Genomic DNA, 13,832 nt, shown 5'->3' on the forward strand with positions numbered 1-13,832 from the left:
TTCCCTACTGAGTCCTACTTTTAACTTTAAAAAAATGACATTTATCTATATAAATACTAGAATTTAAGGGTGAAAATTATTAGGAATAGATATTTACTGTCATTTCAATAAACCTAAATTGGAGAATGTTTAAATATGGAAATCATTGCACAAAGCTGTTAATTGTCATCACAATATGCATTTGATATGTGTAATTTACCTTCCTTTGATCTTTTATTTGTCAATATTACAAAAATATTGTACTATTCTAGTATTATATACTCCCCAACTTTTGATAACATTAATTTTCCCGTGGTAAAGCAACCATTTAATCATATTATATTGACAAGATCAGTGGAAATTATTTGGTAAGCATGTTTTTTCATCTAGGATTTAAAGAAAAAAGTAAACACCACAAAGAAAACTATTAAGATTTTAGATTAATATTTATGGGGAATTATATTAAGGACAAAAACGTCCTTGTATTTAGTTTTCTGTGTAGAAACTAATTTAAACGTAAGCAAAGGATAATAGGCACTGAAGAGGCCATTCATTTTAGCAGTGTTTTCAGCAAAGCAGACAGTATCCAGAAGGAGTGCAAAGAGCTTTTTGTAGGTTGAAATGAAAGCTTAATTAAAAAAAAAAAAAAAAAAATCAAAAAAACCCTCAGCTCAGTAATCCTGCTTTTACATGTATCTGGCACAGCTGTAGTTAAAAGGAGTTTCTGTAAAATTTTTCTCAACTCCAAAACCTTTTTTTATTCTAAGCTATTCCTGAGTAGAGTTGCTTTTTTTTAACTGTTCTTGTAATGTGATGGTCAAGTATGGGATATAGGGAGGTCAGGGAGCTTTAGGTTATAGGGAGCTTTTGCATAATGCTTATTGTAGGCAGTACTCTGTTTCTCTTATATTTTACATGGGATTTTTTGGATAGATTTTGAATGGCTATAAAGATCTTAGTCTCTACTATTGATAGTGTTTTCAGCTAAAGTTTTGCCTTTTTAACAGCTTTTTTTAAGTCATTCCCAGTATAGAAAGTCCTACTGAATTCAAAGTCCAAAGTAGTCTATTTCTTAGTTGGAGTGAAGATCATTTTACTTCCAAGAAGTGCTGGAAGTACTTTTTGAGATTTGCTGGGTCAAAATCTCTTGTCTGAATGCTTTTCAGTCTTATTGTCAATCATACTGATTCGTAATAGTCCTAAGTATTTTATCCCAGCCTCATCACCTATGCTTTTGACATCTTGCTAGCAAGAGATGGCTCTTCTCACTTCTGGACTTATATGAGTAGCCTTTGTTGCCATTAGTCTTGGGCAGAATTCTGATCTTCAGACAACTTAAAGAAGGCTCACGTTCCCAGGGCCTGGTCCTCAGGCGGGACTTGAATAATCCTGATACCTGATGAAAGGACAATACAGAAGAGCTCAAGCAACCTAGGAGATTTCTCAAGTGCATTGATGACAACTTCCTGGCACAGTTGATGGAGGAGCCAACAAGGAAAGGTGCTTTGCTGGACCTGATGCTTATGAAGAATAAAGAACTGGTCAGGGACATGAAAGTTAAAGCCTTGGCTATAGTGACCAAGAGATGGGGTTCAAGATCCTAAGAGAAGGGAGCGGGGAAAAAAAGCAGGACTACAGCCCTGGATTTCAGGAGAGCAGACTTCATGCTCTTCAGAGCTCTGCTTGGAAGAATCCCATGGGCTATGGCCTTAAAGAGAGGAAGAGTCCAGGAGAGCTACCTGATACTCAGTGATCACCAAGTAGGAAATCAAGCAAAGGTGGCAGGCATGGATGAGCAAGGAAGTCCTAACTGAACTCAGGCATAAAAAGGAAGTGTACAAAAGGTGGAAGCAAGGGCAGGTGACCCAGGAGGAGTATAGCTCTCCTGTCCAGTCTTGCAGAGATGGGGTTGTGAAAGCAAAAGCCGACCTGGAGTTGGATCTGGAGAGGGATGTGAAGGGCAACAACAAAGGATTCTTCAAGTACATAAACAGCAAAAGGAAGACTAGGGAAAACATGGGCCTGCTACTGAATGGGGCAGGGGAGCTGGTGACAAATGACATGAAAAAGGCCAAGATGCTTAATGCTGCTTTTGTCTCAGTCTTTACCAGTAAAAACAGCTTTCAGGAACCCCAGGCCTTGGAATCTAGAGGGAAAGTCAGGTGCAAGGAGGACTTTCACCTGGTGGAGGAGAACAAGGTTAGGGAGCAGTTAAACAAACTGGACATACATAAATTCATAGGGCCTGATGGGTTGCACTTGTGAGTGCTGATGGAGCTGGATGATGCCATTGCTAAGGTAACTCTTGATTATCTTTAAATGATCATGGTGATCATTGAGGTTGGGAGAGCAGATATCATTCCTGTCTTCAGGAACGGTAAGAAGAAAGCTCTGGGGAACTACAGGCAAGTTGGCCTGGCCTCAGCCCAGTCCTCTGGGAGGTAATGGAGGAAATCCTCCTGGAAGGGATTTCCAAAGTCATGAAGGACAAGAAGGTGGAGTAGTTCAGCATGGATTTACAAAGGGGGTCTCATGATTGACCAAGCTGGTAGCCACCTGCAATGAGGTGACTAGCTTGGTGGACAAGTGGAAAGCAGTGGATGTTGTTTACCTCAACTTCAGTAAAGCCTTTGACACTTATCTCCCATTACATCATAGACAAGCTGACAAAGTTTGGGTTAGGTAAGGAGATAGTGAGGTGGATTGCAAACTAGCTGAATGACCAGGTCCAGAGGGCTGCGATCAGTGTCACAAAGTGCAGTTGGAAGCAAGTCACTAGAGGTGTACCCCAGGGGTCAGTACTGGGGCCAGTACTATTTAACATCTTCATTAAGGACCTGGATGATGGGACAGAGTGCACCTGTAGGAAGTTCGCAGATGGTACAAACCTGGGATGAATGGGTGATACACAAGATGGTTGGGCCACCATTCAGAGGGATCTCAACAAGCTGGAGAATTCTCATGAAGTTCAACAAGGGGAAAGGCAGAGTCCTGGATCCGGGGAGGAATAACCCCATGCACCAACCCACACTGCGGACTGACTGGTTGTAAAGCACCTTGGCAGAGAAGGACTTTGGGGTCCTGGTGGGCAACAAGCTGAACATGAGCCAGCAATGCACCCTTGTGGCAAAAAAGGCCAACAGCATCCTGGGCTGCACGAAGAACAGTGTTGCCAGTAGGTCAAGGGAGATGATCCTTCCTCTTTGCACTGCTGAGACTGCATCTGGAGTACTGTGTCCAGTTCGCCGTACGGGAGGGACATGAGCATGCTGGAGCGAGTCCAGTGCAAGGCCATGAAGATGATTAAGGGACTGAAGCATCTCGCATATGAGGAGAGACTGAAAGAGCTGGGACTGTTTAGCCTAGAGAAGAGAAGGCTCAGGAGTGATCTTACCAACATGTACGAATAAAGGATGGGACGGAATGAAGATGAGGGAGCTGTACTCTTCCCAGTAGTGCCAACTGACAGGACAAAAGGCAATGGCACAAATGAAAACACATGAAACTATCTGAACACAAGAAGGGGTTTTTTTACTGTGAGGGTGGTCAAACACTGGAGCAGGCTGCCCAGGGAGGTGGTGTAGTCTGCATTTGTGAGATATTCAAAACCTGACTGGATATGGCCTTGGGCAGCGTGCTGTTGCTGAATGTGCTTGAGCAGGGGGGTTGGCCCAGGTGAGCTCAATAGGTTCTTTCCAACCTAAATGATTCCGTGATTTTCCAAGTCTTAAATCCAGGCTATAGTATTCTATGTAATGACTGTGCTTATGAAGTAGCTTTGGCCAAGCTTAGCTCTTGTGATGTTTTTTTTTTTATTATTTTTATTTTAGAATCTGCAGAGAGTGAATTGGATTTTGTTACAGAATGTATCCTTGTAATACCCGTAATAAAGATTTTGAGATACAGACTTTTTGATTGTTTAAGAAATTGTCAATATGCATATCTGTCTTATCTAAAAGGTCAGAAGATGAAGTCATAACTTCTTCAGATATTCCAGTGAGGGCTGCTGTTTCAGCCTACCTCTTCTATACAGTGCACACAGCAGCAGAACTGACCACAGACCCAGGAGCTACTCTTGACAGTGTCTGTAAGCCCAGGAAGCCTAGCTATGCAGCTGCTGCATAGCACAAACAGAACAGTTGCACAAAAGATGGAAATTAATGCTTGTTTGATTTAATTGATTTTGTATATTAGTGCTATGCTAGTGTAGTTTATAGTTGCAGTTTCTTTTATGACCATATGTTATGTATAGTATTAACATTTGTATTTATTTTTAATTTACAGGATGGAGGTCTGCTTCTAAATAATCCTTCTGCACTGGCAGTTCATGAGTGCAAGTGTCTTTGGCCAAATGTTCCATTGCAGTGTCTAATATCCCTGGGCACTGGTCGCTACGAAAGCGAGGGAAAGACCAGTGTCACATACACCAGTTTGAAAGCCAAACTCACAAATGTCATCAGCAGTGCAACTGATACAGAAGGTTGGTGTCTTAAGATACACTTGTATTGTGACTGTTTTCAGGGTTTTTTTTATGTTTCTTAGAATTACAGTTCCGATTCAGAGAGCAATCTGTAACCTTTTGTCTTTCCCCTCTCTACATGCCCCATTGAAACTGCTTGAAACATGTCGCTTTCTAACTCATTATGTATAGTTGGTGTTTTAATACCAGTATCACAGTTTTCTGGAGATGATAATATGAATGTGTTTCTTAGCTTTATCTCCATGAATCTTCATCTTCACTATGTTCTTGCTAAGCTCTTTTAATTTATGAGTTCTCAATTGTTAATATGAGGTTGATGACATAGGTATACTAAAGATAAAAGACACCTTAAAATTTATCAGAATGACAGTGATAAACCAACAGCATTTATACAAAGTGATATGTTTTTACTTGTGCTTCAGGATAAAGGCATACTCGGGAATTCATTTCAATAGAAAAATTGGTCATATTTTCTTATATTTGTTTTTGTTTCCCATTAACAGAAATGCTTAATAGTTAATATAGAACATTGTTTGGTTTTCAGCAGCTTCTGTTCTTTTCTATATGTGCTTTTATACGTGTGTTTTTCCGAGGACTAGACTGTATCTGCCAATGGTCATGATTTCCATTGCTGTCAGGAGGAGCCAAGCCTGTGTTTTCCAAAATAAACTGTGTTCCTAGGATGGGAGTACACTGGAACTCTTGTCACTAGCAGTTTACATCTGTTTTGTTTTTATAAACAAGAAATATTGATACGCAGATGCTCCCCCTACCGCCCTTAAAAAGGAAACGGATACTGTAAAAAGCTAGGGAACAAGAAATACTCTTATGGTCTAGATCCCTTGCTGCATGATCTCTGTCAACTGCCTGTCATCAGTAAGAAAAAGCTGGATTTTTGGGCCACCTTTGTTTTTTCACAGTTGTGGAAAGGCAGTGCAAATTGTGGGAAGAAGAGATGTGCTGTCTACTTTCTATCAAGGGAAGAAAAAGTTTCATCGCAGCTGAAAAATCAGGCAAGAAATTTGATGGGGAAGAGGAGGAAACGAAAGTTCCTTGTGGAAACCAAAGGGCAAAGGAGAGGAAATGGAAAGAGGGGAGAGTAGAGTTGAGCAAAGGGGAAGTTGTATTGTGAAGGAAAAAGGGGAGCGTTAAATAGGGCAGTAAAGACTGGATGCGGTGAGACAAGAACAGAGACACAGCCGAGTCATTTACAGGAGGAAGGACCAAGCAGAGAAGATTTCAGGTGAACAAGAGTCTTTTGCAGTAGTCTTATCAATGATATTTTTTCACTTTAAAATTCTTATGTAACAGTAGATGTTTTAAAGAATGGAGGAGCATGGTAAGAATGCAAAGAAGATGGAAATAAAAGAGAATGAAAGATGAAGGAGGTCACGGAAATGGAATTTTAAGGCAGCCAACAAGGAGGAGATCTAAAAGGAGAGAGAAAACAGGTTACAAGAGAGAGGAAAAAAGGAAAAGAAGAGGAACATACAAATACATTACACAGCTGGTTTATTATTGTACTAGTTAACTGAACTGTTATAATTTAACTTGAACGTTTTAAATTACATGAATGTTAAATTCAAACCCAAAATCTGTAGTAATATATTAAAAAATTAAGTAGTTGCAAACAAAAGGAAGTCTTAAACCTACATATTTTTTTACTGCGGTCTTTGAGATTATAGAAGTGTATATAGCTGTTGTTTTCATAATACCTACTTCCGTTAGTACTGAGTGTAACAAATCATGGGTATCCTGAATGGGAATATGCAAGTTACAAATTCCTGCTCTTCAGAATGCACTGTCACTTGTAAACTAATGGAACGTACATGTAATTAAAAATCTGGATAGCTGCAAAGCCTTCTTAATTGTCATACCAGTGAAGTTGTCTTAGAATAAAAGGTGAAGCTTTTCCAGAGTAAACAGAGGTACAGGGTCATTTGCAAACCTTCTAATGAGAAAGGGGTTTTGATAAGGCAGTAGTGGAAAAACGTTTACTCAGCAAAGCGGCACATATTTACACTTACTGTATCACTCCAGAGCACTTGTTCAGAGACTGTAGGACTATTTGTCTTTCTCGTGTAACTGTTTCTTTCATTTGCTTTCGATACAGAAGTTCACACCATGCTGGATGCACTGTTACCTCCAGATACTTACTTCAGATTTAACCCTCTTATGAATGAGGACATACCTCTGGATGAAAGTCGTAAAGAGAAACTCAATCAGCTGCAGACAGATGGAATTCGTTATTTAGAACGAAATGAAGAAAAACTGAGAAAAGCTGCAAAAATACTAACCCAAGAAAAGACAACTTTGCAGAGACTTCAGGACTGGATAAGATTAAAGACTGACATGTATGAAGGCCTTCCATTTCTTTCCAAATTGTGAATATGTAATGCATGAAATATCATAAATTTAAATCTTGTTCTAGAAAATCCATTCAGTACTGTAAAAGAAGAATGTTTATTGGGGGTAAAGAACATCTTTTGAAAGCAGTCAGAATTCTGGAGAAAGCAATTCAGGATGGCTGTTTTGTGCACACTTACTTAATACAAGGTTTTATGGTGTTAGTTATTTTATGAACTTTACGGATCTTACTGTTGCTCTACTTAAGTTTCTTAAAGTCAGTAAAACTGAGAATTATGAAAACAGTTGTGCTATGGATTTTTGGATGTATGTACCATAATTATGGTGGCAGTAAAACTTTATTTATCAACTACTGGGCTTATTCAAAATTAACAAAAAATAAAATCCTCATGCAGTTTAGTGTAGGCAATATACCTGTTAGGCTCTTATGTAGCCAGTAAATTTAATCAAAATGTAACATTCTTACAAAACTTCGACTGTGTTAATTGCACTTTTACATTTGAAAGGTAATATTTACATTCTTTTTTTATTTTCAGTGAGTTTTGTAAATAACAATATTGAGTAAGATGTTTGGATGACCATAAATGGCATATTAAATTATCAAAATTAACAAATATTTTTAGGACTTGCTGCTTATTGGTTTTATTGGGATAACTTCAGATTGGCTCATTCATTATTTGAAAACAACCTCAAGCCCCAAAACTTCACTTGAGCAGCTCCTCCTGTCACAGGATAAAGGAAATAAAATAAAATATTGAAATAGTTCATGTGAGTGAGAAGCTTACTATAGAACCGTCAGTTTTGGATGCCAAACTTCAGGTGTCTCTAGTCAAGAAGATAATTAGCAGTTGATACATGAAATAATAAATTAACCATTTCCTTTTGTCTTCTGATTTTCATATATGTATCCTCTTGACATTACCTTAGAGTTGTGAAGTTCGCAGTTTACTACAATCTTACTGCTCATTCCTTTGCAACTTTCTGTTCATGTCAATAAGGGTGGTGTGGTAAGCTATGACGATATACGATGTCAATGAAACAACATTTTCAAAAACAGGAAGGTACACGTGAGTTCTTCAAAACTGTATGACTGCAGTGAAATTTGAGTTAAAGACAGCTGCTGTCACATGTTGGGCATGTACCCATTACTAAGATTCCTTGATGGATTACTGGGTGAGTTTTTGCCTCTGAGTAGACAGCTACAGTACATGAAAATATTTACTAGATAAAATGTATGTTTTATCCAGTAGATAAAATGTCCAGTTTCACCAAAAACCAGTGCATTTGTCACTTTATCTTTTGGGATTAATCATCTGCCATTGCATTATCTACTAAAAATAACATTTATTTTGATAGTCACATTCTGTACTTCTTGTCTTAAAACATTGAAAATGTTACTAGGCTGCCTTCAGGAAAGGATCTTTGAGGAAGCCAGCTGAGATCTTTTGTTATCTTATGAGTTGCTACATAGTATTCTGTGTGCAAGAAAACATTTGATTGGGGCTGTTCTTTTTTTTTTAATCTGACGTATTTCTAATTTTTACCTTTGTCATTTTACTCAGATATCCGTACTTTTCTGGTGCTCCCTCAGTTCTCTGGCTTGTTTTTGCCAATAAAGCTAGTAAGTGTCATTAGTTCATAAACTGCAGCCTTTGTGGTTTTTTAATTGTTTCCAATGCAAACAAATTCTAGGTGCATAAGGAGTAAAGAAGCCTTTGTCATTCAGTATGTGAGGAAGGGAAAAGAGGAGAAACAGAGAGAAAGAAAAGTTAAAAAGCTACAGCAATTTAAAGATACGAAGTGAAAGAATGGATGTTGTTCATTTTCCCCCACCCTTTGTGTTTTTGGTTTTTTTTTTTTAAAAAAAACAACTATAAACACCAGAAGTAGTTCCTTGAATAGGGCAATAAAAATACTAAAAAGGAAATTTTTATGATCTTGGCGCAACTGTACTTTATACAACTTCCCTTCTTCATTCCAATTACTAAGAACCGAGTAAAAGAGTAATGAGATCAAGCCTTTCCCATTGGTGTGAGATAGTTTAAGCATATAAAAAAGAAATTTCAACCTTATTCTGATCAAGGCACCTTGTATAGAGTTAAGCTGTGTTGCCAGCATCCTAAATCAGAATAGGCAATATAGGGTAGTCTCGTGTAACAACACACATAATCCACTGCTTCCACTGGCAAAGAGCAGAGTCACGGCATCATCCATAAGGCTATCAAAGGCATTATTCTGCATTCATGGTTCCAGTCATAGCTTTTTGGGATAAATATTTAAGAAAATGCTTACCTGCAGTGAACAAAGTCATAACATTTCCATTTAACTTTTATACAAATAAAACCTGTGAGTTACTAATGTTCAGACAGTGGGGTAAATGTGTATATGAGCTAGGCTTTGCAGGTGGAATGTCATTTCTGTTTGCCATAATGCAAGAATTTTTCTTCATTGAGAAGTTCTCAAAGTACTCTCTACTCTTCTCATAGATAAATTTAACATTATACTAGGAGCTGGTTAGAGAATGTAAACCAGGAAAGCTACCCATCTTTTGAATGAGTACAGAATATCTCAAATTAGCTTTATTTAAATATCAGGTTATTTGTAGTTCTTTATGAGCTGTCTACAAAGCTGCCACTACAGCTCTGTTGAAAAAACAGTCATTTTGTATAAAGCCTTGGTTTTTCTAATCTGCCTTCCAGAAGACTACATTAAACATACTCTAGGCTGATGAGTGCAGGTATTTGGCTGACTGTTGAGATCCCATATTTAAGAAAATATAATATACTTGCTAATACATCTACATTGTCTCCGTGTTACTTGACATGGCCTTTCCAAGTGGATTTATGTAAATGCATTTAATCAGCTCACAGGAGTGAAGGCAAGTACAGTTTTGCCTTCAAAAGGGTACTTGCAAAATGGTACTTGCAGCTGGTTGCGTTCTCTCTGCCAAATCCCAGCGTGTGTAGCTTCAGCCCACAAATTACAAATTGCATGGGCCTCACGTTAGACCTCTGTAAAGCTTGATTTTAATCTTTGGTTTGTACGAAACGAAGTCTGGTTCTGAGTTGCATAAATATTAATATTTGAGATAGAGCACATGCATGTAAAGATCTGACAGCAACACCACTAGGTAAATCTCCCATGAAACATCAGTTCACTCTTGTGCCTAGAGAGAGTGAAAATAACATAGCTCTTAAACAGATGAGGTCAAGGATACATATAAAGAGCAAAAAGAAAAGACTGTATTTAAATCAGGTTCATTCTGTGAAAAGATTCTGATTCAGTTTAAATGTATTGCTAATTTTTTACATTGCTGTCTTGAGCAGAGGGAGGGAGGAGTTTATTTCAGTTAGGGCAAGATCTGGATTTGTGATTACACACAATGTTTTTGCTGGCAGCTAGTATCTTACCTTCCTTTACCCTTTTTCCTTTTTATTGCTGTACCTATTTTTTCTTAGGTATGGCTTTTAAAAGTACACATGGAATTGAGTTGAGCTATAGAGTAACTAATTCAGAATGTTTTAGGCCACTGTGTGTATAAATTCACGAGGTGCATGTATTGAATCCTTTCAAACTGAACTCTTTGATCCTTAGTGTTGCAAGTGCTGCACTATCAGGCATTAATTAGGAGTTTGCTCTCCCCTCTAAATCACTTTAAAATGTGCAGGTACAACAGTTTTATCACTCTAGCTGTAATTAGGTTTTAGTTACTTCACAAAAAATTCTTAAAAAAAAAATACTAGCAGTTTGCAAGGAATCCTGACTAATGTGGATGTGCTGCTACAGCACTGTTTATAAAGTAAAACTATTTTCAGGAAGTTTATTGATGCATTAGATGTGGAATCACACATGATACTTTAATAGAAGAAAACGGAATAAGGAGAACTCTAGAGGAATCAGGAGTGGCTAAATAAGGAAAAAGAATTTTAAATTAAGGGGGTTTATTGATAGGGAGCAGAGGGATTAGTGTTGGGTCAAATACTAGCAGGCTTTTGTATGGATTGAAGAACATAATTCTCTTCACAGGTGAATCTAGGAGTGATCATGAATATTTTGAACAATAGCATTTCAGCGCAGCATGGATTTGAGAAGAAAATAGGCTAGAATGAAAAAAGTGCCTCTGAAGAATAAAAATGTAAAATTAACAATAGGAGAAGGAATACTCTAATGCAGAAGGAATCCTGCTTTGAAGAAGTACCCTTGGAAATGCTGTGCGGTTACCAAGTTAACAAAGTGAAATTGAGTCAGCAGTCACAGCTGCAAAAATAACTGTATCAATGCACCAGAGAATTCCTTGGCCAGGAAAGTGTGAATAAACCTGAAAAAAATGAGATATCAACATGAATTTTGAATCTAGAATAAGAAATCACAAGAAGATAGTAGATAAGCATTCCAGGTTACTCATGAATTCAGAGAAGACAAGAAGGTTTGTCTCTTCCTACGTACTTTATGTCTCGCCTGTAGAGTGCATTCACTTCCAGTTGTCTTTGAGAAAAGGAAAGCTTTTCCTCATCTATTACGCAGGGCTTAGCACACTGCAGCCTCTCAGGTAAACGTCATCTCTTCTCAAACCAATGCATTCAAATCAGGTGCATCATAATTCAACTTAAAACAAATACTGTTAAAAAATAGATTCGTTTTCGGAACCAAATATATTCAGCATGTATTGGATCAAAACTGAGGGGTTGCTACTGTCTTTTGTCAGCAACTGGTATGATTCGGTTGGAAGGCATTGTCACTGTGGCTCACCCAGAAAGCAGCATTACTCCCATGCAGTTTCTGCCGCGTGGCCGCTCAGCCACTCTGCAAATGGCCCCTGCTGGCATGGGAGACTATTAGAGTTGTAGCCACTTCACATCAGTAGTCACTCTGACCAGTCAGGCCTTTACAAAACCAAACTACATAGGAAAATATACTTCTCTTTCCTTCTGGAGATAATGAGGAAGAAGCCTTAGATCATTGTTACTGTCCAGGACACAATGCCTTTGCTTTCCTCCTTCACAATAGCCAGTTGTAAAGAAGGTCTTGCAGCCAGGCCTCAGAAAACAATACTCCATGGTCACAATAGCCCACAGTCAGCTCAAAGTCACTAAAAGCACTGGAAAAGACTATTTCTGAGGTCCCCAAAATACTTTGAAATATCTGCTTTCCAGTTGGGCTTAGACTGCCAAACCCTAAAGGCATTGTGAAAGACTGGCAGTGTCAAGAGGTCCCTCTGCAGAAGGTCCCCCTTGCAAAAGCATTTCAGAGGTGTGGAGTCCCCAGAACAAATAAACTCCAGCTTACAGTAGGTGTCTTGCTCTCATAACCTTTTCTACCAAGAGTATCCCCGACAGTCCTGGTATCAAGTGCCCAGCTGACAAACAGGGATGTTTGTGAAATGGGCAGAGCGTTACTCTCAGCAGGGACCTGGTGCCAAGCCTTCTCCTTTCTGCCCGCAACAGTTCCTCAAAAGACGACTCCCATGCCAACCTTCTGTCCCAGAGAAATCTACTGTACAATGAGACACCAAAGTTCCCAAGCTAGATTCAGTGTGGGGCTGAGGGGTGTCAGAGCAGGTTCTCAGGTATGTGAGGAAGGGAGCATGTTTGCTGGGCAGGCCAAAGGGTAAGTACAGGTGCTGCTCCGCTAACCCTACAAGCCATTTGTATGACTTTTGGTTGTCCTCATGGGGTGACATGGGGATAGGCAGGCTGCTATTCCAAATGTCAAGTTTTCTGTTGTCTGAGAGGGCATTTGCTGTTGGTGGTGGAAAAACAATCGGTCCCAGTATCTGCCTGTGCTGCCATGCTTTTGCAGAGATGTGCTATCTATGTGGGCAAAAGCATGCATCATGGAGGTAGCACGGAGTATGTGCTGGAAGTCTCACATCACTGCAGACCACATGAGGAGGTGATCGGAATGGTGGCGTAAGAATCCTGTTCCTTGAGGAACATGGCCCCCCGGACATCAGCTGGATCTTTCTCCAGAGCCCCAAAGCATTATGGGTGCTGCCAGAGGCATGCTAAGGGAAGACAATGAAGGAATCCGAAACTGTGCAAAGCAGACCCAAAGCCTGTACAAAGTAGCAAACAGAACTTCTAATTAGGTGCTCAGAAGTATGTACTTTTTTATCATGACAGATCCTGGATGGCTTTTCTTCCCTAATTACCTAAAAAGAAAGAAGAATAAAGAGCTTCTTCAAAAGGTAAGTCACCCTGGCAGATCGTATTTGTAAAAACAAACACATTGCATCTCATAAACCCCTTCTCCACAACAGTAAACAGCAGATTAGAAAATGATTGAATGTAGCTGATTTTGTAATCTGATGCAGACATGCTCAAAGAGCTTTATAGAGATATAGCAGTGCAGCCTTCATTTAGCTTGAATTAAACACCACCTGCTACAGCTAGTCTGTATTTTAGTGTTAGCCTCTTCTCTGCGGACACCTACTGTGAAGGTCAACAAATCAGATCACAGAAGGCTCAATGTTAGTATCTTACGTTGTTGAGCTTTTATCCAGGTATGTGTGTCAGAGCTGTGTATCTCTAATCTCTACGCATATGTCTCTATTGTCACTAAAACAAGATGTCACAGTAGATGGTGGCAAGTAGTCAGCTGCACACTCAGCTGCGTCTACTCTTCCACGTCTCTGTGAAGATGTCTAGGATTTCATAGTTTTTCTCAGACAAGTCATCTTGCCTTATTCTCATCATGCTTTCAAGGTCTAGAACAATAGCTGTTGTGAATTAAGGTCCAGGTTTACTTCCCTAGGGACAAAAGGTATGATAGCATTTCTATATGAGTTCCTACCTGAGTACTGCTTCAAGATCTTCCCTTTCTCTTTCCCAGAAAAGATCAATTTTTTTTCTGTGTCATTGTTCCACATTCTGAAGAACTCTTCTTTTTTTTTTAGCTCTGCCCTGTGGACTTGTCTATGCCTGGTTTGACTTCTGATGCCTCTATACTTCTAATGCTGTGTTTTAAAGTACCGTCTTTAATCACAGAATCATAGAATCATAGAATC

At 39.0% G+C, this 13,832-nt stretch overlaps 1 protein-coding gene across 1 annotated transcript in view; it reads left to right on the forward strand.

Moving 5' to 3' along the window:
• Positions 1–7,178, forward strand: part of PNPLA8 (patatin-like phospholipase domain containing 8) — a 38,065-nt gene extending 30,887 nt beyond the window's left edge. The window contains exons 8-9 of the mRNA XM_009695776.1: positions 4,264–4,459; positions 6,573–7,178. Coding sequence (XP_009694078.1) covers positions 4,264–4,459; positions 6,573–6,847 — 471 coding nt within the window. The 3' untranslated portion in view covers positions 6,848–7,178. The remainder of the gene's footprint in view (positions 1–4,263; positions 4,460–6,572) is intronic.
• The last annotated feature ends 6,654 nt before the right edge of the window (positions 7,179–13,832 follow it).

This window comes from Cariama cristata, unplaced genomic scaffold (genome assembly GCF_000690535.1).
Source record: "Cariama cristata isolate BGI_N322 unplaced genomic scaffold, ASM69053v1 scaffold32172, whole genome shotgun sequence".
Classification (NCBI taxonomy): Eukaryota; Metazoa; Chordata; class Aves; order Cariamiformes; family Cariamidae; genus Cariama; species Cariama cristata.